Source organism: Rhinopithecus bieti, unplaced genomic scaffold (genome assembly GCF_001698545.2).
Source record: "Rhinopithecus bieti isolate Rb0 unplaced genomic scaffold, ASM169854v2 scaffold_27185, whole genome shotgun sequence".
Classification (NCBI taxonomy): domain Eukaryota; kingdom Metazoa; phylum Chordata; class Mammalia; order Primates; family Cercopithecidae; genus Rhinopithecus; species Rhinopithecus bieti.
This window is the reverse complement of record NW_016812512.1, coordinates 835,870-859,091: the sequence shown is the minus strand read 5'-3', so window position 1 is coordinate 859,091 and position 23,222 is coordinate 835,870. Positions and strand designations below refer to the sequence as shown.

At 34.5% G+C, this 23,222-nt stretch overlaps 1 protein-coding gene across 1 annotated transcript in view; it reads left to right on the top strand.

The window, feature by feature from the left end:
* MMP16 (matrix metallopeptidase 16) overlaps nt 1-23,222 on the top strand; it is a 295,760-nt gene that overhangs the window by 129,080 nt on the left and 143,458 nt on the right. Inside the window, exons 2-3 of the mRNA XM_017896416.1 lie at nt 6,972-7,120; nt 18,066-18,188. Of these exons, the coding sequence (XP_017751905.1) occupies nt 6,972-7,120; nt 18,066-18,188 (272 nt within the window). The remainder of the gene's footprint in view (nt 1-6,971; nt 7,121-18,065; nt 18,189-23,222) is intronic.

The window sequence follows — 23,222 nt, the reverse complement described above, 5'->3', positions numbered from 1 at the left end:
TTTTTGAGACAGAGTCTCGCTCTGTCGCCCAGGCAGGAGTGCACTGGCCGGATCTCAGCTCACTGCAAGCTCCGCCTCCCGGGTTTACACCATTCTCCTGCCTTAGCCTTCGGAGTAGCTAGGACTACAGGCGCCGGCCACCTCGCCCGGCTAGTTTTCTTTGTATTTTTTAGTACAGACGGGGTTTCACTGTGTTAGCCAGGATGGTCTCCATCTCCTGACCTCGTGATCCGCCCGTCTCGGCCTCCCAAAGTGCTGGGATTACAGGCTTGAGCCATCGCGCCCGGCCGAATTTCTGTCTTTTTTAGTGTAATGTCATGTGATGATAGAAACATTTCCAAACATCTGTCTTTAAAAATAGTTGGCATGGCATATCTTTCCTTGAAAAGCAATTTCTCTTGCATTGCAAAAACATCACTTTTATCTTGATGGTACAGATTAAAAGATTTTTGTTTCTTATATCCCAAAATAGCTACTGAATAGCACACTATTTGCAGCTACTTGTCTTCACAGGAAAGGACAGCACTTTCGTCTTTTTGTAAAAGAAAATACATAACTCATTTAAATTTGACAACTTTTAAGTACCTTGCTATGAAATAACCAGCAAACATCTATATAGCACAAAATGTTTTCTTTGTCATTCCTCATCGTATTTGAAAGTATTATAAAATTTCTTTTTTGTAATATGATATAATTCATAAATCCATATAACCTGGCACAGAAAAATAGCTGTATGTTGTATTGTGCTGGAATCATCCTAACTGTTGAGGTGACAATGTGAAACTCTGCACTGTGGAACTCCAGCTCCTCCCTCAGGACATCTGGTGGTGATGAATGTATGAAGTTTGAAGTCTGTATATTAAGTAAAAGTAAAGTTTATTTCTTTTTGTATTAAGTTTCATCTACAGTTATGCTTAGGCTTGTAAGTGTGGATGTGTGCATTTTATAAAATGTTCTAGTGTTGGCCTGGTGCAGTAGCTCATGCCTGTAATCCCAGCACTTTGGGAGGCCGAGGCAGGCGGATCACAAGGTCAAGAGATCAAGACCATCCTGGCCAACATGTTGAAATCCCATCTTTACTAAAAACACAAAAAAATTTCTAGCCATGGGGGCACGTACCTATAGTCCCAGCTACTCAGAAGGCTGAGGCACGAGGATCCCTTGAACCTGGGTGATGGAGGTTGCAGTGAGCCGAGATCGAACCACTGCACTCCAGCCTAGCGACAGAGCGAGACTCCATCTAAAAAAAAAAAAAAAAAAAAAAAGAAGTTCTGATATTTTGTACCTTCATCTCAGTGGGACATTTTGCACCCCTCACTTTGCAAGTTTAATTGAGATTAATTTCTTTTTTGTATTTGTGGTGTCAATGAAACTGAATCTGCTCCCAGTAAATAAAGCTGAGTTGAATCTGTGACTCACATGACAGACTCAAGTAAGTGCCTTTAGAACGTTCACATGGTGCATTGTTCAGCATTTCTCTTCACTTGGCAAGTGTGAAAAGACACAGATTTGAGGGGATTTTACTGTTGTGAATTTTAGGTAATCATGATATAAAGTAAAATCATGTCAATGATTATTACAAGTAGTTTTTTGGTAATTTCTGTCTAGTTCAGAAACAGGGGTTGTGGTATCATATACATGCTTTGTTATTGTTTATTGTTGGTTGTATTTTGCTTTTATTTTGGTCTTGTTTTGTCACTGTTTATGTGTGTGTGTATGTGCATGTATACTATAATTTAAAAAAAAAAAAACTAAACAACTGACAAGAAAAAAAAAAACAGTAAAATCTGAGCAGACGGCATATCGTAGTCCTCTGCAACTTTCCAGCATGATGACTAGCACATAATGGAATTTCAAGTAAGGGCACTGCTATCTTTTAACACTGGGGCTCAGCCATTACTGTTGGAGGGGTTTTGCTCCCACAGCTACTAAGTACGAAGTGTAATTCACTTTATACATATTGGAAAACCTCTCCACAGCCTTGACACCCTAAGTTATTGGCTTCTATCATAAATGAGTTTCATGTTAAGGTATAAAATATGATCATGATGGTCATCACAACTTTAAGTATAACTCACCTGTTTTCTTCTCTTCCTGTCCAAATGACGGTTGCCTCTTAATTGATAAGATGTTTTGTAGAGTAGCTTTTGATTATTCCACTATTTCCTTTGCATTTTAAGAAGCCATTAAAGAGATGGTAAAATTCTAAGTGAATTGAATTATATTTGTGCAATTTCATACACTAATCCATTCATGCTAGGGATGGGATGGTGATTTAGAGCCCATTTAGATTTTGAATGAAGAAAAGGCTAATTTCTGCCTTGTTAACTTATCCTGTGAATCTTCAATTTGACCAATTCTGAGTGACTACTCTAACATGAGTTTAATTGTTTGGTTAATAGGTAGTTATAATTCACATTTATAACCATTTTTTAGAAGAGAAAATGTAGGCCACAAATCCTGCCAGTTTTTATAACCAGCAAATATATGGTATTTCAGGAAAAAATGTCCTTAAGCTGTTACTGCCACAAAATAGAGGGGTCATCACCTTTTAATTGTTAATTTTGCTTTATAACAAAATTTAACAAATGCATTTATAAATCTCATACTGAAAAATGAAAACTAACATTTTATAACATTGAGAAGTTATCTGTTAAAAGCATTTTTTCAGTTGAATTTCATCTGAGAAAGTCAGTTAATTATATCAGAATATATTTTAAACATCATAGATTTAGACATTTTGTTAGTATGTTAAAATTTGAGAAGTCAGCAATTTTAAAACTTGTTTCCCAAAATAATAAAAATGTTTATATAATCAAATAAATGGAAGAGAGTCTTACCAAATAAATGCTATAAAATAAATTTATCACCTTTGCCCTTTCCTTTTCATATGAGTACTGTACTTTGGATCATATAATCACTGGGTACAAGGAACTTGCATTTGCCATACCATGTTAGCTGGAAATTAACTTTACTTGAAATAACCTGAAAAAATTAATTCAGTCACAAATAGGCATTGTGGACTGTCAAAGTGATTTTTCAGATTAAATAAAATCCTAACACAGCCTTCCTTATATTCCCCTTCAATTATTTCTATAATTTCTAACATGTATCTCTTCTAGTTCTAATATATTCATTAGTTTAATCACCTATTCACTTATTCCTTTTTTTTTGGGGGGGGGGGAAGGATGTCTGCAATTAATCAGAGTTAGTATTTCAAGATGTTTTCTCTATATATTATGTCCTATCAGTGAGGAGGTTTAAAAATTGTTCTTGCGTTTGTGTTTCATCAAGCAAATTAATAACAGTATCTAACTTTATGTTAGATGTTGATAAACTTACTAACTTCAAGGCTAGACGGAATTTTTTTTTTCTCTAGGTTGTAGTATTGGCCTGAAGGAATAAATAAGGATATATATATTTTAAAAATTACTACTTAGTTTTGCTCTTAGTGGTGAGAACTTCTACTGTCTCCATTTTTTATGTAATCATTTTTCAGGATACTGCTTAATATATGTGGGTGAATAATTCAGTCAATTAACATAGGTTTTCACAGTATGGGCACATGAAATATTAGTGACAAAGTCAGTTTTTGTCACTCATGTTTAATGAATTTTGCTGAAATTTTGTTTGCCTGTCCTTATTTATGCTATAATCTAGTAAAGGCAGTATCTATTGGCACCACATTTAATATTTAAGTGTTTACCTTTTATTGCTTGATATATTGTCTTGCTCTGCAGAGAACAACAGTCTTCTGGTTGTTCCTCCAACTGAATAATCACTAAGTGCTGGAAATTGGTTTTGTCTACCTGGTAGCAAGATGTTTGATGACTTAGTAAAACAGGAATGTAATTAAAGGTGAGATTTTGTTGCTTCATTTGAGGTTGGTTGTTCTGGTCATAATGAGGTGGGGTAAGTCCCAGATAGTAAAGAGTCAAGGTTTGCCTTAAAGGAACTTGTTTGTCCCTTGATATTTTTTTCAGTGTTCTCAAAAGCACTTGTCAATCCAGTGAGCACAAAATGAAGAAAACATAACAAAAATCAGTTTACCAAATGTGTCACACCTTATTTGCTTTTGGATTTGGAGAGTTTTGAAACACTCTATGATTCCTTACCCCATGTTGTTTGTCTTTCCTTACAGCTATGACTAGTTCAACCTTACCATTTTTAATCTTGCCCTATCCCAAGGACAAATCTTAAGGTGAACAGGAACGATTTTAAGAACTCAGGGTAGTTGGTAAGCATAAAATAGTAATACGATTTACTGAGCAAGAATTATGCTGAGGACTTTGTATATTCTCAGTTAATCCTAGCATCACCCCTACAAATTATATATCATTCATCCAAGTGCACACAAGAATGGATGATTCTTTATTCATAATGTATATTTGAGAACATTGAAAAGACATTAAGGCACAGCTAATCTCAAGAGACAAATTTAGTATTTGCAGTCATCCAGGAGATGAAGTATTTTAAGACAATGATGAAAATAGGGATATATTTCAAGTAAAAACATATGAGGATGGAAGGTTATGGTATAATCTGTAATATATATGTTTACAGATACACATACACACATATATATTTATATCTCAAAATTTATTTTTAAGAACAGTGAAAAAGATGCAAAGACTACATGCCAAATCATTAACCTTGGATAGCAGAATACTAGGGTAAGGGGCAAGATACATTTTCAAATATTACTTCATAGATTTAACTTTTTGTCAAAAAAGATATTTTACGTTTGTAATTTGGAAGAAAGATTTGCTTCCTAGGTGACAAATCAATCTTGATTAGCCAGAAAACAAACCTTGACCATAAAATGGTAGAACTCATAGCTTTCCCAATATTTTACAATTAAAAATAATGATCCACTCCTCAGTCATTCAGAAAGAACTCCCTTTCATAAGTGACAGTGTAAAAGAAAACTTGAAGAAAATCCCAATTCATTTTCACATTATTTTAAAACATTTGTTTGAAAGGCTAGTGCATAAATCAAATATGTATTTTTTATTCTGTTCATTATGCACTTAACATTTACATATTTTATAGTTCCTCTATCTGTACATAAGTCATAGGTTTTATTGTTAATGGTTTTCTCTTTGCTTTCCTCATAAACGTAATTGCCTGTAGCTTAGCACCCATGAGTAACCTAGCAACAAGTCAGCTCTCTAGCAAGTAAGAAATGAATGCAAACAAAGTGTTATGGAAAAAACATTCAGTTTAAGAATATTGGTGCATGTATGTTATTAAAAATCAAGATACAACATTCTAATTTTAAGAAATTACATAACAATAGGTATTGACTTTCATATTAAATAATATTCCCTGCCTCCTCCATTCAGAAAAAAGTGGAGTCTACTTCAGACTGCACCACTGTTAACTAGGAAACTGAATATTCATATTTTCCCTGGCAGTCTGTTCATTACAGATTAGATGAGAAGAGTGTCTTGGCATGCTTTTACTATGTGGTACATGAGTTTACTAGATTAAGTTTCACTAATACACCTTCCTGACAGTGATGCATTGCTCATTTCTTAAATAGTTTTAGAATATTTTTTTTTCAAGGGGATGTGCTTATGGTACTGTACTTTTGAGGTGGTTAGTTTTTGAAAATACTATGAAAAATTCCACTTTGTGTTTCACATTTTAAGACTTTGATACATTTAATATTAGTTTCTTTTGGTGAAATTTAATTTCTATATTTGCTGGTTATTTTCACTGGGAAAATAGGTCTCCTGTTTTAGAAGTTGAAGTTCATAAAGGAAGAATATTAGTTATTAGGGAAAAACTATGATTTCATAGGATGGTCATTTATATGATAAATAGACTGAGGTAGGAAGGGTAACACATGCTGGCAAATACCTTTCACTAAATAGCAAGGCTTCTATTTTATGCCAGGGACAGAAGTACTTGGCCCTTATCAGTTTGAGAGGTAGCTCACTAAACTCCAAGAAATCTCGGAGCCCTGTAGAAGATTGAGGTAAAGGACTGCAGGATGGGATGTGGCCGGAACGTATGATTGCGCATTTAAAATGAATGCATAGCATTGTAAAACTAGAAAGCATCTGCTCCCTGGTGGAGATACATGTATTTTTTTTTTTCTTTTTCCCCAAATGCCCTACGTTTGTATTCACTTGTAAAATTTAACCTTAAATGACTCTGAATTTTTGCTCCAATCACAGTTAGAATGTGAGTTTAACTATGAGTTCTTTCTCTGTCCTCCCAGAGTGCCCTTCACCAGGGAAGGTGGGGGATAAAAATCATGAGACCTTAAAAGAGAGGTCTAAACACTCGTAAGATGATAGTTGGATTTTGATTTCTTCTATAGGTGAAAAGCTTGGTTACTTATGTGATTTAGATTAAAGTAAGTCACCAGAAATAAATGAAGAAAGAATATTCTTTACATGGTAAAGTCATCAAAAGATACCTAGCTACGATTGGATAGAATGGTTTTATGGAATTTACACTCAAAATGCCATAGAGTAACATGATTTATCTGTAAAGAAGCTACACGTCATAGCTGGAGTCACTGGTCAATTTCAGGAAGACGGCTTTTTTAATGTGCTATATGCACATAACTGCCCCTTGCAACATAAACCTCTCAATGGAGTCATACTGTTGAAAAGCATCCTTCAGTTTGGGAGGTTGAGGTCCTGGAGGACAGAGATAATCTTAAGTTTTTATCCAGTATTTGCTATAGTATGTTATACATTATAAGCTTGCAACAAATAATCTTTTTTTTCAATTAGCATTAGGAGGTATGTCACAAAGATCCATAACAGTCACTCCAATTATATTAAAATAACCTCACCTATATAATATATATTACAAAAAGATGAAACACTTAAAATACTGTATGCCCTTGTGGAGAAAATGTTCAAAACTCTATTATAGGTATACATTAATTACCAGAAAATTATTGTAAAAGTATAAAATTGATCTAAAAGAAACTGTACTTGTTATTGCAGGTTTGGTTACAAAAGTACGGCTACCTTCCACCGACTGACCCCAGAATGTCAGTGCTGCGCTCTGCAGAGACCATGCAGTCTGCCCTAGCTGCCATGCAGCAGTTCTATGGCATTAACATGACAGGAAAAGTGGACAGAAACACAATTGAGTAAGTAATGGCTCCCACCCGCCTTTCTTTTGGTCCTTGAGCCAAACTAAGTAGTCTGGAATACTTTATATGAATTCCACCAACCAGAAATGGAGTAATTTGTCTCATGAACTTTCTTTGGAATTATATAACCTAATTTAACCCCACTCCTCCAATATTTCATAAGATATTTAAGGCCCAATGTCAGGTTTGCTTACCTGATTTTAGCAACATAGTTTCAAAGTAGTAAAGAAAATATGAATGGGAGTTGAGGTAGGTGTACAGTTGAAGCCACTACAGGAAGAGCGACCATGAGCAACGGAGGTGGGTTGTGTGGCTGATGAGAATATATTGTACACATTGCTTCCCAAATCTCTGTTCATTGGTATCATATTAGGAACTTGAAATTGGCCAAATAGAAATATCTACACCCTGGAAACTAGGAAACAACACAAATTAGGGCTTTTATGTTGGGTAGGAGGGGCAGCATCAGAGAGCCAGTTAACAGTTTACTAACTCCCCACTGCTGACGGTTCTAGGTTTTCACTGCAAAGTTACTTCTTTCAATTTCTTGTTATCAAAGAACTCTTCTTATTTTTTAATAGTTTTGCTTTTTAATGATTGGTTCATCAGTCATTCATTTATTCGTCTCTTTATTGAGTTCTTTATCAGTGAAAGATAAAGCATGTACAGATTCAGAAGGCATAATCTCTTAATCTAAGGAGCTTAATTCTTATCTTCGGCAGAGATAGACATAGTCACAAATGCTATTACCACAAGTACACAGTAAGTTCGTAAGATTATGAAACAACAGCATTACTTTTCTGGACAGCAAAGGGAGAAGTGATTAATTTTTTCAGTGGAGGGAAAATCATTTGTGTTTTAGAATCCTTGATATTCACAAAATTTACATATTTTTGTTCCTTAGTTTGATCATGGTACATCAACCCTCCACAATAGGACAAACAAGCATGCATTTTTCTCTCTGCTTTCTCAAATAGAGGAACCAAATGTCAAAGGCTAAGTGAACTGCAGCATAGTTGCAGAACCTGTCTTTTAACATTTGATCTGGGGAACTTGCCCTGCTATATACCTTGAGAAAAGACATACTGTTTTTCTTTTTAAACCTTAAATACCTGGATTATCTAGACTCAGACATACTTAATTAATTCTGACATATCAAACTAATTTAATACATAATTTTGAAATTTTGCCATCTAATGTTTGCAACATGATGTTAGTCGTAATTTTTCTATTTCATCAACACAGGAAAACCTTTATAAATAATAAAGGCTTTGAGATTAAACTTCAAAGCAGTTTGAAAACGTAAATACATTACCTCCCCTAGTACTTTTGAGAGATGCATAAATATTAACTTTGATCTACGTCTTGGAAAACAGAATCAAGAATAAAAGGATTGTATTCTGCCACAATTAGAAATTTGTTCTAAATATTGGGAATAGAGTTTTGATAGTTTGGACCTGCTGTCGTCTAATCACTGCAATTCTTTCTGAATGCTATAATATTATTTTAAGTCATAATATGCCCTTGTCTTAAATAAATATAGTTTTAAGTTAACAAGCAAAAGCCTCCAGCAAATCCTGTGTTTTGTTGTATAGTACCAAATTAAATGGAATTTGGTACTATACAACAAAACACAGGATTTGCCGGAGCGCGGTGGCTCAAGCCTGTGATCCCAGCACTTTGGGAGGCCGAGACGGGCAGATCACGAGGTCAGGAGATCGAGACCATCCTGGCTAACACGGTGAAACCCCGTCTCTACTAAAAAATACAAAAACTAGCCGGGCGAGGTGGCGGGCGCCTGTAGTCCCAGCTACTCGGGAGGCTGAGGCAGGAGAATGGCGTAAACCCGGGAGGCGGAGCTTGCAGTGAGCTGAGATCCGGCCACTGCACTCCAGTCCAGGCGACAGAGCGAGACTCCGCCTCAAAAAAAAAATAATAATAATAATAAAATAAAATAAATTGTACTCATCATCACAGCATTTTACAAAGTGCTATGGACAACGTTCTTGTTCTTAATGGAGAGCTGTTAGCTTCTGATTCACTTTCTTGGAAAATATGATGCAATTCATAAAAATACAAATAAATTGAGGACTTGGGAAACAAATTAGTTAACATTGTTTGAATGTCTAACTTGACTAGTGCCAGAATAATAAGGAAGTATTACTAGTTATTACTACTTATTACTAGTTATTAAATTTAAGGAAGTGGAATCCTAGAAAAGGTACATTTCCACCAGGTTTGTGAGCTCCTGTTGGTCATTGGAAGGACTTGGGATGGAAAGATTTGTTTTCAGAAAGCGGCTGGAGGAAGGTTTTTGTCAGGAGGTAATGGAAGAGTAATGTGCACAGGATTCCTTTGGGCCCTTCATGTGGAAAGGGGTCTCAACTGTTTGCTGTTCTCTGGCAGGAGGATGTAAAAATGTGGAGGGGTAGAAAAGGACACGAGCCTTTTTTGGGGCACAGAGTGGCTCAGATTCCAGACCAGTAAAAATGATGGTGTCAGCGCATGGAAGTTAAAGTAGCATTTCTGTGATAGAGCATCACAGAGAAAAGATCAACTATGTAGGCAGCCCATAATTTAAAATCAAAGGAACTTTTTTCCTTGTTTGTTTTGGTTTGGAGCTATTTTGCTTTTGTTTTTGAACATAGCCTTGTTCTGATTCAGGTTTGGATTTTTCTTGGTGTCTTTTTAGGAACTGGTAGTGCCTCTTTCTCTTCAGAGTGTTATACCTGGCAGTTATTTCTAGATGAAACAACTAAAGCCTTGTTAACTCCTCCTCATCTTCCCTTCCTAGCCTACCATGCCTCCTCTGCTTCCTGTGTCTGCTTGGAGACTTCATTCTCATTGTCACTTGAACTAGAAACTTGGTGACTTCATTTGCTTGCTGCCTTTTTTTTTTTCTACTCTCATATCTCTGCTCTTAAGGTGTTATTGCTCAAGGTACTCAGCTGAAACAGTGTACTATTTTTGGAAGTATAATCCCCATCATCATGATATTAAAGCTATCATCTGTGCTTTTGTAATCTTGAATGTGTGGTAACAATCCATGCTGAAATCACACTCTGTTATATTAGGGTCAAATTATAAGATATGAATTTTTATCTGACACTTACTACATAAAATAATTATTCTTTAGTATTAATATAATGTCTTAACCATTTTCGATGCTATAAACTCTTACCTAATTTTAGACTCTTGTCAAGATCAATTGTTTTTATATTAAATAATTATATCCTTTCTTGGCAGATAGATATGTGATACATTGAATCTGTAATTATTGGGTAATTAAAAGTAATGATGACTATTGCAGTAATCCCTATATTATGTTGAAGAAATTACCCATTTTCAAAAAATAAATTAAGGTATTACCTTAAATGTCATATTATATTGCTTTAATATTAATTAACAATGGTATTAGAGATCATAATAAATACTTATTCCCTCCCACAGAATGAGTTCATCAGTGATTCTTTTAAATTATAGACGCATAGCTAATTTTTATAAGCAAGCTCCCTTAAATTTCTTAATGAATGGAGCAATCTGTATTATACATAATATGTATATATTTAGCAAGGAAACAAAAAAATCGCAAGGCAATAAAGAAAATGAGTCTGGTATGTTTTATAATTTCAATAGTTTTTTTCATATTAGTTTATCTTTTATATTTGCACAGTGGCATGCACTCAAGTGTACTTGGTGAAATATTTCTTTTTAAAATTATTTTTAACTATTATGGATATATAATAGTCCTATACATTTAGAGGGTACATGTTATGTTTTGATACAGGCATACAGTACATAATGATCAAATCAGGGTAGTTGGCGTAGCTATCATCTCAAGCATTTGCCATTTATTTGTGTTAGGATCATTCCAATCTTACTCTTTTAGTTAAATATGCAATATATTGTTTTTAACTGTAGTCACCCTAGTGTGCTATTTACTACTGTCTCTTATTCATTGTATCTAACTATATTTTGTACCCATTAGCCACCCCTTCTCTTTATCCCCACCTCCCTCCTCCTATCCTTCCCAGCCTCTGGAAACCATAATTCTAGATGATTCTAGTCTCTGTCTCCATGAAGTTATTTTTGTGGTTTTTTGTTGTTGTTGTTGTTGTTCTTGTTTTTGTGGGTTTTTTTTTTTCTTTCTCCCACGTATGTGAGAACATGCAATGCAATCTTTTTGTGCCTGGCCTATTTCACTTAACATAATGTCTTCCAATTCTATCCATGTTGCTGCAAATGACAGGATTTTATTTTTTATGGCTGAATAATATTCCATTGTATATACATACCACATTTTCTTTATCCATTCACACACTGACAGACACTTGAGATGATTCCATGTCTTAACTATTGTGAATAGTGCTGCAATAAATAAGGGAGTGTAGATATCTCTTCAATATACGGATACCCTTTCCTTTGGATGTATGCCCAGCAGTAGGATTGTTAGATCGTATCGTAGTTCTATTTTTAGTTTTTTGAGGAACCTCCATACTCGTCTCCATTGTGGTTACGCTAATTTATATTTCCATCAGTAGTGTATAAGGATTCCCTTTTCTTCAAATGCTCCCCAGCATTCATTATTGCCTATCTTTTCGATAAAACCTTAACCGGGGTAGGATGATATTTCATTGTACAGAAATTTAACTTAATTAAAATTTATTTAAGGTTGAATAAGTAGTTTTTTCAAGTCATTTCAATGAAACTATGTGATATTTGGACTCCTAATTTGATAATTGAAATATTTATTTAGATGTACCAAGAACCCCAGCATTTTTGGCTTATCAATATGTTTTATGATTTTTATTCTTTTGTCTAAATTGCCAAGGGAGTATTCTCTATCTTCTTTTTCAGTTTGGATATAAAATATATGTTCTTGATCAATTGATGTTCTTCTTTTTATTTCTGAATATACCCATGGCATTAAAACACTATGACGTTATAGGATAGGTCAGTCCATGTTTTGGTGGCAGCAGAAGGAAGGTTGATAGCTAGTGAGCAGGGACCTTAGATTCCTGTTCTGAAAGAATTGGAAGAATTCTCTTCAAAAGAATTTTCAAAAGAATTTTCAAAATGCTGAAATAATTGGTAAGAGCTGACACTGAAATTGTGTTCACATTGAAGATCATGGTGGCTTAATATACTTTTGTTCTTGCTCAGGTATTTGGGTACTTTAACTTCGCCATTGCAATCTTGTGAATAACCTGGGTGTCTATACAGGCAGTTAATGAGTCTGTAGAAAAAAGAAACTCTGAACTGGAATGACCTGTCAGCCACATTTTTAGCCCTAAGTTAATTTACTTTTAAAAATCTTTCCATTACAACTGGACTTGACTCTATGAATACAAACAAAGCCTAAGGATTTTTTAAAGTAATTAAAAGAAGTATATTTTAAAATTTTAGAAGGATCTTTTGGGGACTACTAAAATAGTAAATATTATTTGTACTTTTAACTAAAACCTGGAAAAGTATGGAGAATGGAAACTTGTTTAACATATTATCCTGGTGAATATTGTCTTGGAGAACTAATTGATAAAGTACAACATATGTATTTGGCAGTCATTTTCTTTTCTCATGGTAAAGGTAGGTGTATGTACACAGAGCCACTGTGTGGCAGAGCTCTAGCTGCAAGGGATGGTGTTTCCCTGGTATTTTGTTGAAGCACTGCGTTTCTGCAGCACCACTACAGGATGCCCAGTACAAGGACTATAACCTAAGGGCACCTTTTAGAGTCATGCAGTGAGTGGCCTTATGTGTTTGGCATGAATGCCCAACTTATTAAATACTTTTTAAATTTTTTTTTACTGAAGCTAATGGACACTTTCAGATAGTGTGTGTGTGTGTGTGTGTGTGTGTGTATACACACCAAACTGTCTAGAAGCTTCTGGCTACTTCACTTACATAAAACAGGGAACAGTGAAGCTGTTTACTTACATTTCTGTTATCAAAGTACCAAGAAAATCCCTGTGTTAAATAACATACATACAGGTCAAAGGGAGGTGAAGCACACTATTATTTGTATGCTGCTGCTGCTGCTGCTGCTGCTGCTGCTGCTTCTACTATGATTACCACCGGTATAACTACTTCCTGATATTTGTAAAATAATAATAGTTATTAGAATTGGAATTGTAAGTTAATAATAGTAGTTACTGTCTGCTAGACACTATTTTAAGTGTTTTAAATGATTTAACTAATTCATTCTTCACAGTAACCCATTAAGAGAGGTAATATTGTCATCTCCTTTAAAGATGCGGAAACTGAAGTATAAAAAGAAACGGTAACCTGACTATTGTCATAGGCCTAGTGAGTCAGTCAGTGGAACCAGCAAGGTAACTCTACAGTATGGCACCTGGATCCCTGCTTTCAATTTTGTACTCCTCTAAAAGCACTGATTTAGATTTTTTTTTTTCTTTTTAAGTTGAGTTAACTTAAATGAGGACATTAATGATTTGCCCACCTCATTTTAAAATTCTCTAAAATTCTCAAAAATTAAATCAGTATTTCATTTATGAAAATTGAAGCCATGCCATTATTTACACCTTGATAATTACAAAATGCCTTTCTTAGTTAACCCTCTACCACATGCTGCAGTGCCCCTTCCCCATGTCTTTGTTTGGGACGTCAACTTAAAATTTCTTACAAATGAGTCAGTCAAGAAAAAGAAAAAGCACAGTTATATGAGTTGTGTGTTGACACACTGAAAAAATAACTGTGTTTAAGCAGTGACACTGTCACAAAAAAGTGCTGCCTGAAAATAACGTTATTGAAAGCTTTAAAAAAAGGTGGCAACTAGATTTTACCAAGTTGCCAGTTGGTAATAAGCAATATATATGTGTGTGTGTGTGTGTATACACACACACACACACACATATATATATAATACACTTATATGTTAACTTTGTCTGTGGATATATGTAGTTATATAGTCCTGCTTTTTGTGTAAACAGGTATATATGGGATTTATCAAATTGATATTTGAATGCTACTAACATTTTGGTGCCTAATAAATTTATATTACCTATTTGGGCAACTGGAAATGAACCTGGCTGCTAGACTCTAACTGAATAAAAACATTAACATGCCAGTTTTGCATTTAATATTAGACAACATTTCATACATTGATGAGTCCTGTTAAACACTGACCATTCTTTATATCCGTTGGGAACTTTAGAATTTCCATAAGAAAGGACCTGCCTGCTTATGAAATCAAATGTTTAAAGTCACATACAAAACCCTGAAGACTGATTTAGCTCAGATTCTGTGTCATGTTCAGTAGTGTGATGTGCTTTGATCATATTTATGGTATTTTACACACTTTGAGTAGGTAATACCCACTAATATTTCTGTGCCAGAATGTTTACATACAAATACTGGTGAAGTTAACATAGTGTATTCTCAACTTTACCAATCTTCATTCAGAGTTCTTTTCATTAAATCATTAATTGGTATTATATTATATATGTTATGCTTATTTCTTATGTGTAAATTATCTACTTCGTGATTTTGTTTTATATAAGTGTCCACATACTATCTCTGCAATAATCATTTGTTAAAAGCGCAGAGTTGGAGAAAGTTATGAAGTCCCAAGAAATATGTAGGATTGTCGAAATGATCAGTATATGCAAAATGACATACAGACTTAGTTCATTTGCTTCATGTTCCTTATTGGCGACTTCACTAGGCACTGACCTCGTGCTTGGCTCTCTACCCACACTCACAGGTCAGTGGCAGATAGAGACAGACACATACAAATCAGGATACACATTATAAGACATGCTGCATTGGGGTGGTAAACTATATCTGTGTGAGATGACTATTAAAGAATAATTAGGATTCTCAGGGTGAACAAGGAGTGAAAAGTATTCCAGACAGAGGTCACTGCATGTAAGGGCAGAAAGAGTTTTGGTTCTGTAGAAACTCGAGTGGATTTTGAGAAGGAGGGCAGGGGACACCCTCACTAAGTAGACCTAAATCAGATTCATTTACAAAGGTATTTCATGCTCAGAACATGTAGAGAACACACCTTTGCTTTGGAAAAATGTATTGTTAGTAGTGAAAATGAAGGAAGTGTTGAGAGTGAGAGATATAAGAGACATTTTGAGGGTCGAAGGGACTAGACTGTGATTGGTTGGATGTGAGGAAGTAGTAGTAGAGGATTATACCTGGATATCTGGTGGGGCATTAGAAGATGCTAAGGCTTTCAGTTAAGATGAGGCATCAGATAAATTGGTGAAAGTTTGGGGTAGGAATATCATTTTCTTTGTATTACGTATAACATTAGAGATGATGACAGGATATCTAGATGGAGGTATGAGAGCACTTACCCCATTATATTGTACTTTTTAAATGATACATGTCTTACCTGTGTGCTATAAGCTCAGTAAGGAAGGGGCTCTTTCTTTCTTCATCTTTTAATCCATACTTTCTTTTATATATGTTAGCATGTTGTAAAAGCTCAAAAATATTGTAGGATGAATAAATCAGGATGAGATGGGTAAATGAACAAATAGTTAGAACACAATCAAATAACTATAAGAAGTGGGCAAAAGCCCAAGACTTAAATAAGGAATTCAGCAGAAATGTCTTTTAGCACAGGAACCTAATATTCCTCCCTAAAATACCTGGTTTTTGGGCCGGGCATTGTGGCTCACGCCTGTAATCCCAGCACTTTGGGAGGCTGAGGCAGGCAGATCACCTGAGCTCGGGAGTTTGAGACCAGCCTGACCAACATGAAGAAACCCTGTCTCTACTAAAAATACAAAATTAGCCGGGTGTGGTGGCGCATGCCTGTAATCCCAGCTACTCGGGAGGCTGAGGCAGGAGAATTACTTGAACCAGGGAGGTGGAGATTGTGGTAAGCCGAGATCATGCCATTGCACTCCAGCCTGGGTGACAAGAGCAAAACTCGGACTCAAAAAAAACCAAAAATCTGTTCTTTGAAAGATGCATACACTTCACAAAGAAATCTTTTACTGACTCCAACAAAAGCATGACATCACTGCCTTCATTTTTCAATTTTATACATACTAAAGTAATTTTAGAGACTATACCCTTATTGAAAATACATTTTATTCTGATAATAGTTAATTCTATTGTTTCAAATTTTACCCAGCTATCCATTTCAGGTTTGTTTGTTTTTTTACAGATTGCTTACTTAAATGTTTTCATTAGCTAAATGTGAATGTAACCATATCCCACATTAAGTAAATATATTCATATTTCATAATTACATATTGTTTGTTCTCCCAGTACTTTCAATGAGGTAACATAGTTATTAATTATATTAACATATAATAACCTTAGGAATATTATAATTTTTTGAGAATATAATTAATACCCACATATAAAAGCAACTTAAATCATCGTAGGCACACCATTAATACTTAATTGTTAGTTAAATCAGTATCTAGATATTTCTCCTATGCCAGGAGTTGTGCAAGATACTGAGAACACGAAAACCCCTTCTCTTGAGTGTTTTACAATATAGTGAAATATCTCTCAAATTCTCAAATTCATTGTGTTTAGAAATACCATGGGAGTGTTAGTTAAAAATGAGAGGCCTCTGATCTCACCTCCTCAGGCTCAGTTCCATAAAGCTGGATAGCCTCTTAGAATTTAGCATTTACAAGATGTATTTTTTAATTTGGGGACTTAAAGGGGAAGAATGACTTTCTGAAGTAATTCTACAATGCATTTAAACTAGGATGGAATTTGTTAATTCTGGTAACTGCATGGTCTACATTACTGGGGTCAGAATAAGAAAGCAGAATCTTTTAATGTTTTCTGGAAACGTGCCATCTTTCTTAAGAAGTAAAAGTTATTATTTCACTGATGCAGAAAAGTTATTATGTTCGTAATAGCGGATTATTAGATTTTGTTGCATAACATGTAAATTACTTCACATGTAAATTACTTAATGTGTAAATGACTTAGAGAGTCATCTCTATGATCACTCCTTTTCCATTTAAGAAGTGTAGAAATTGTAAAGTAAATACTCCAAAAATTGTTTTTCATTTCTACTTTCTGAACCATGTAGCACTATGAATTTTCTTCTTTACCTTTGTAGTTATTAAAATAAAGGGACTAATAAACAGTAAAGTCACTTTATAAAGCACTAAAGAAAAACTACCCCCCAAATCATGAAAATCTTTCTACTTAGATGAGATGCAAGAATAGATAGAAAATGTAACAGTGGTCCAATGAGACTCTCTAGAAGAGAAATTAGACTATTTTATCTGTATATGTATTAAGATTAATAAATTAAAAGCAGCGTTTCCTTTTCAAATTGAAATACATTAAACCTTAGTCTCATGAGTGCAAAACCTCATATTCAGAAAAATATTTTTAAGCATTGAATTTGGTTATTTATCGAATATTCAAAGCAAGTGGCTACTACTTGGAAATGAAATAATGATCAAATGTAAAGAAGAAAAGGTAGAGAAATGAATATTTTATTTGAATAAACAGTTGACTGCTATGTAAATTAGAACAGAGTAGCATATATCCTCTTGAATCGTGGCATTTAAACTCAGGTAATAGATTAGAATAATCTTTGAATGTTAAAGATGGAATACTCCTTAGTGGCATTTTATGAGTAACTCTAGGAATTAAAGACTTGCCCAAGATTATATACCTTGTTAACAGCAAATTCTTAGAAGCTTTAGAGTACCTCTGTCTACAGTTAGCTCAAAATAAATCAGAGAGAAGAAAATTATCTAAAGGATCTGAATAGTAAACTAGTGATTCTTGATCATTCAGGAAAAACTATGCTATCTACTTAGATTCAAAATGCAAGAAAATTCAGTGTTCCCTTTACTTTATAGTTTGCCATTTTCATCATCACTGTCTCAGATTAACCTCTTAATTGATTTCCTTTTGAATTTAATGATTAGGGTTATTAGTAAATAACTGGAAAATACTGCTTTTTTTTTTTTTTCAGCTGGATGAAGAAGCCCCGATGCGGTGTACCTGACCAGACAAGGGGTAGCTCCAAATTTCATATTCGTCGAAAGCGATATGCATTGACAGGACAGAAATGGCAGCACAAGCACATCACTTACAGGTATAAGAACTCATGATTAATCTCCCCTTTTCCCCATTTTTCATTACTATTTGTTTTGGCACATAGTTTAGTATCTTCTGCTCGTTGCTACATGTTAATATATAGGGGTATAATGTTAACATAAGAGACTTAAAATTGCTATTGAGAGGAGAGTAAATGTTCATTAGATACCATGTAGACACTCTGAAACACTTGGGCTCTTTTGTAAACTCTTCTAGCTTCTTGAATAAATGTCAATATTATGAGGGACTTTAAATGAATGTTCTAACATATTACATTCTTTGATAAATATTTATAATCTCTAAAATAATCAAATGATATGTAAATAACTGCTATTTAAACAGAATGTTGAAATAATTAATCAGTGTTTAATATAGTCTAACCATTTTGCTTTTTATCTTTTTCTTAATTGTGCAAGTGGTTTTGTCTTCAGTAAGAAAGTATTTTCCAACCTAGAGTAACAATTGTTATTAATGGATTTTCACAGTTATTCATTTTGTAATTGAACAACTGCTTATAGAGTCCCAGTATGAACAAAGAATAATGCTAAGGCCTGGAGATGTAGCAAGAAATAAAATATGAGGACCCTGTTTGTCCTCATGGAATTTACAGTCAAAAGAAGTTGAATAGTAATATAAATACGATGCTTGTTATAAAAAGAAAGGGCAGTATGCAAGAGAAATGTAAATCAGGGTCATCCAACCCATTCTAGAAAACCAGATGAAATTACCCTAAAGAAATAGCTTTTCAACTAAGACCCATAGGAAAAGAAAGAACTTGTTAAACCAATGGGCAGAAGGGGAAAGGTACTTTGGCGAGAGGGTAGAATGTCAGGAATCATCTCTGTCAGATTATGTGAATAGAAATGATAATTTTTAAAATATTATTCTTCATGTAAATACCCCTTTGTATATGATTAAAGATAAAACAAAAGCCTCAATATATTGATTTTCTACTTATATAACTGGAACATGTCATTTGAACTTATTTTGGTTATTTGGGAGATACTTTTTTTTTTTCTTTTTCTGAAACAGAGTCTCACTCCATCACCCAGGTTGGAGTGCAGTGGCACGATCTCAGCTCACTGCAACTTCCACTTCCCAGAATCAAGCAATTTTCCTACCTCAGCCTCCCAAGTAGCTGGGATTACAGGCGTGGACCACCATGCCCAGCTAACTTTTGTATTTTTTGTAGACACAGGATTCCCCCATGTTGGCCAGGCTGGTCTTGAAGTCCTGACCTTGAGTGATCTGCCCTCCTCAGCCTCCCAAAGTGCTGGGATACAGGTGTGACCTACCGTACCTGGCCTGGGAACACTTTTCTGTCTTCTTTTATATTCTTATGCTGTCTTCTTACACAGCTCCTAGATTATTGTCTTATGCTCCTAGATTATTGTCTTATGCTACTTACTTTAATTATTTCTGCAGATAAGAAAAATTAAAGATGAAGCAGCTTTAGGCCAAGCCCATGAAGTTGGTATTCACTATCATTTAAATTTGCTCACAAGATATTTTTATTTCACATATTTGTTTTATCATCTCTACGATCTGTATTTCCAAAGCAGAGTTAAGACAGTATTATACCAATAAGTTGATATGGAATATATAGTTATTTTCCCAATAACTGTAATGTGTATGTCTCTTCTCTAATAACCCTTTTGCCATTAGTGGAATTAGTGGTGACAGTGCTTTCTGAGAGGAAAACATGGATTCTTTTTTTTCTTTTTTTTTGGAGACAAGGCCTCACTCTGTCGCTCAGTCCCAAGTGCGGTGGTGTGATCTTGGCTCACTACAAACTCTGCCTCCCAGACTCAAAGGATCCTCCTGCCTTAGCCCACTGAGTAGCTGGGATTATTGGTGTGCACAACCATGCCCAGATAATTTTTGCTTTTTTTTTTTTTTTTCCAGAGATAGGGTTTTACCATGTTGCCCAGACTGGTCTTGAACTCCTGGGCTCAAGTGATCCTCCTGCATTGGCGTTCCAAAGTGCAGAGATTACAGGAGTGAGCCAGCACACCCAGCCCATGGATACACCATGAAAAGCATTTGTAGATTTTGATGAAGAATGGTCACATGGCAGAATAGAAAGCCTAAAATATACTACCAATTAGGGTAAAACTTGGATGAGATATATTAGATTTTTAAAACTAAATATATATCTTAAAAGCATTGTTGAGCTGAAATAAAAGGAAAAAACCTAAAAACCAAAAGTAGAGGGAAATTAGGAAATTTAGGAGGCATGTGAGCATGTAGGTCAAGTAGAGAGATGTTGAACTTCTGTCTTGGCAGTAACATAGAGTATTAAATAAGAAACTTCTTATGATTACCTTAATAGATACAGAAAAGTGGCCAAGGAAATTTACCATCCATTTTTGATAAGCAGGAATCAAAGCAAAAAAGTACATTTTGGGCCGGGCACAGTGGCTCACACCTGTAATCTCAGCACACTGGGAGGCTGAGGAGGGCAGATTACCTGAACTTGGGAGTTTGAAATCAGCCTGGCCAACATGGAGAAATCCCGTCTCTACTTAGAAAAAAAAAAAAAAAAAAAAGCTGGGTGTGGTAGTACATGCCTGTAATCACAGCTACTCCAGAGACTGAGGCAGGAGAATCACTTGAACCCAGGAGGTAGAGGTTTCAGTGAGCCGAGATCGCGCCATTGCACACCAGCCTAGGTGACAAGAGTGAAACGCCATCTCAAAAAAAAAAAAAAAAAAAAAAAGAAGTACGTTTTGTTAAACAGAAAATGATATCTATGAAAATACTACACTTTTGTTATATAGTTCACATACAAAATGTTGGTAAAATCTTTAAGAAGCAAAACCAATATCTGCTACCTCTCCTCTATTCAGCAACATTGTAAAACTACAAATAGAGGTAAAGAAAGAAAGGGAAGTAAAAGATACATGATTTGAAAAGAAACAAACTATCATTAGTCTCAGTTTATATATATTTCTATATGGTAAACCCAGAAGAAATTCTGATGATTGTTTAGAAATAATTAACAAATATAGTCAGCCTAAAATTAGATTGTATTTTCAGAACAATTTTGCATTTACAGAAAAATTGATAGTACAGAGAGTTCACAGAGTTACTGTGTACCCTCTCCTCCATCCCTTACATACTCTACCAATACAAATGGTTTTTCTCCTATTACTAACATCTTGCATTAGCATAGTAGATTAGTTAAAATTGATGAGCCAGTACTGGTACATTATTACTACTTAAGTTCATAGTTTACACTATGTTGTATGGTTCTATAGGTTTTGACAAATGTATAATGTCATTTATCTACCAATATAATATCATACAGAATAGTTTTCCTTCCCTAAAATTTCAGTGTTTCACCTATTTATCCCTTCTGTCCTCTTCCCAAAGCCCTGACCAGCACTGGATTTTTTTTTTTTTAATGTCTCCATCGTTTTGCGTTTTCTAGAATGTCATATAGTTGGAACTATAGAGAATGTAGCTTTTTTTCAGACTGGCCTCTTTCACTTGACAATAGGCTCTTAAGGTTCCCTCACATTTTTTGTGACTTGATAGCTCATTTTTTATTTCTGAACAATAATCCATTGTATAAATGTGCCATTGTATGTTTATTCATTCACCTATTGAAGTCATCTTGGTTGTTTCCAGTTTGGGGAGATTACAAATAAGGCCAGTATACACATTTGTGTTCAGGGTTTTGTGTAGGCATAACTTTTCAACTCATTTGGATAAATACCAAGGAGTGTGATTGCTGATATCTGAAAAGACTATGGTTCGCTTTGTAAGAAACTGTCAAACTGTCTTCTGACATGGTTATCCCATTTTGCATTATTACCAGCAGTAAATGAGAGATACTGTAGACCTACAAGCCCCACCCCCAGTGTATGGTGTTGTCAGTGTATTCACTTGTAGTTATTCTAAAAAGAGTTAGTGATATTTTATTCAGATAAAATAATTGAGATAAAACAATTACTATAAATCAATTATGTTTATTAAGATAAGCAATTTTATTGATACAGATTGTTTTAATTTGCAATTCCCTAATGACATAAGATGCAACTTTTCATATGCTTATTTACCTACCATCTCTGTATCTTCTTTGGCGAGGTGTCTGTTGAGATCTATCAATTTTTAATTGACTTGCTTGCTTTAAGATTTTCTGTATATTGTGTATGTTAGTCTTTCAGCAGTTCTGTTTTCAAATACTTTCTTCATATCTGTGGCTTTTTTTTTTATTCTCTTTAAAATTTCTTTTTAAGAGCAGAAGTGTAATTTTAATAATGTCCGACTTTGCATTTTTTTTCCTTCTTGTATTGTGCTTTTGGTGTTGTATGTTAAAAATCATCAGTAAACACAAAGTCCTTAGATTTTCTCCTGTGTTATATTCTAGAAGTTTAGTAGTTTTATGTTTTGCATTTAGGTCTCTGATTTCTTTTGAATAAATGTTTGAGAGGTGTATAAAGTCAGCATCTAGATTCATGTCTTTTACTTGTAAATGTCCAGTTGTTCTGACACCATTTGTTAAAAAGATCATTCTTTCTCCATTGTATTGCCTTGCTCGGTTGACTCTATTTGTGGTGGTCAATTTCTGGGCACTTTCCTTTGTTCCTTTGATATATGTATTTATTATTAATCCAATTTCACCCTATGTTGATTACTCTGACTTTATAGTGAGTCTTACTATTAGGTAGTTTCTGTTGTCTGATTGTGTTTATTTCTTAAGTATTCTGCTGGGTATTTGGAGCCTTTTGCCTTTCAATATAAACATTAGAGTTTGTTGATTCACACAAAATAACTTGCCATGAGTTTTGCATGCATTGTATCTATAGTTCATCTTGGAAATAACTGATATCTTAACAGTATATAGTCTTCTTATCCATGAACATGGATATCTTGCTATTTATTGAGATCTTTGACTTCTTTCATCAAAATTTTATACTTTTCTCATATGCATATTTTGAAAGATTTATTTCTAAGTATTTTACTTTTCTGGTGCTAATTTAAATGATATTATGTTTTTCTTTTTTTTTTATTATACTTTAAGTTC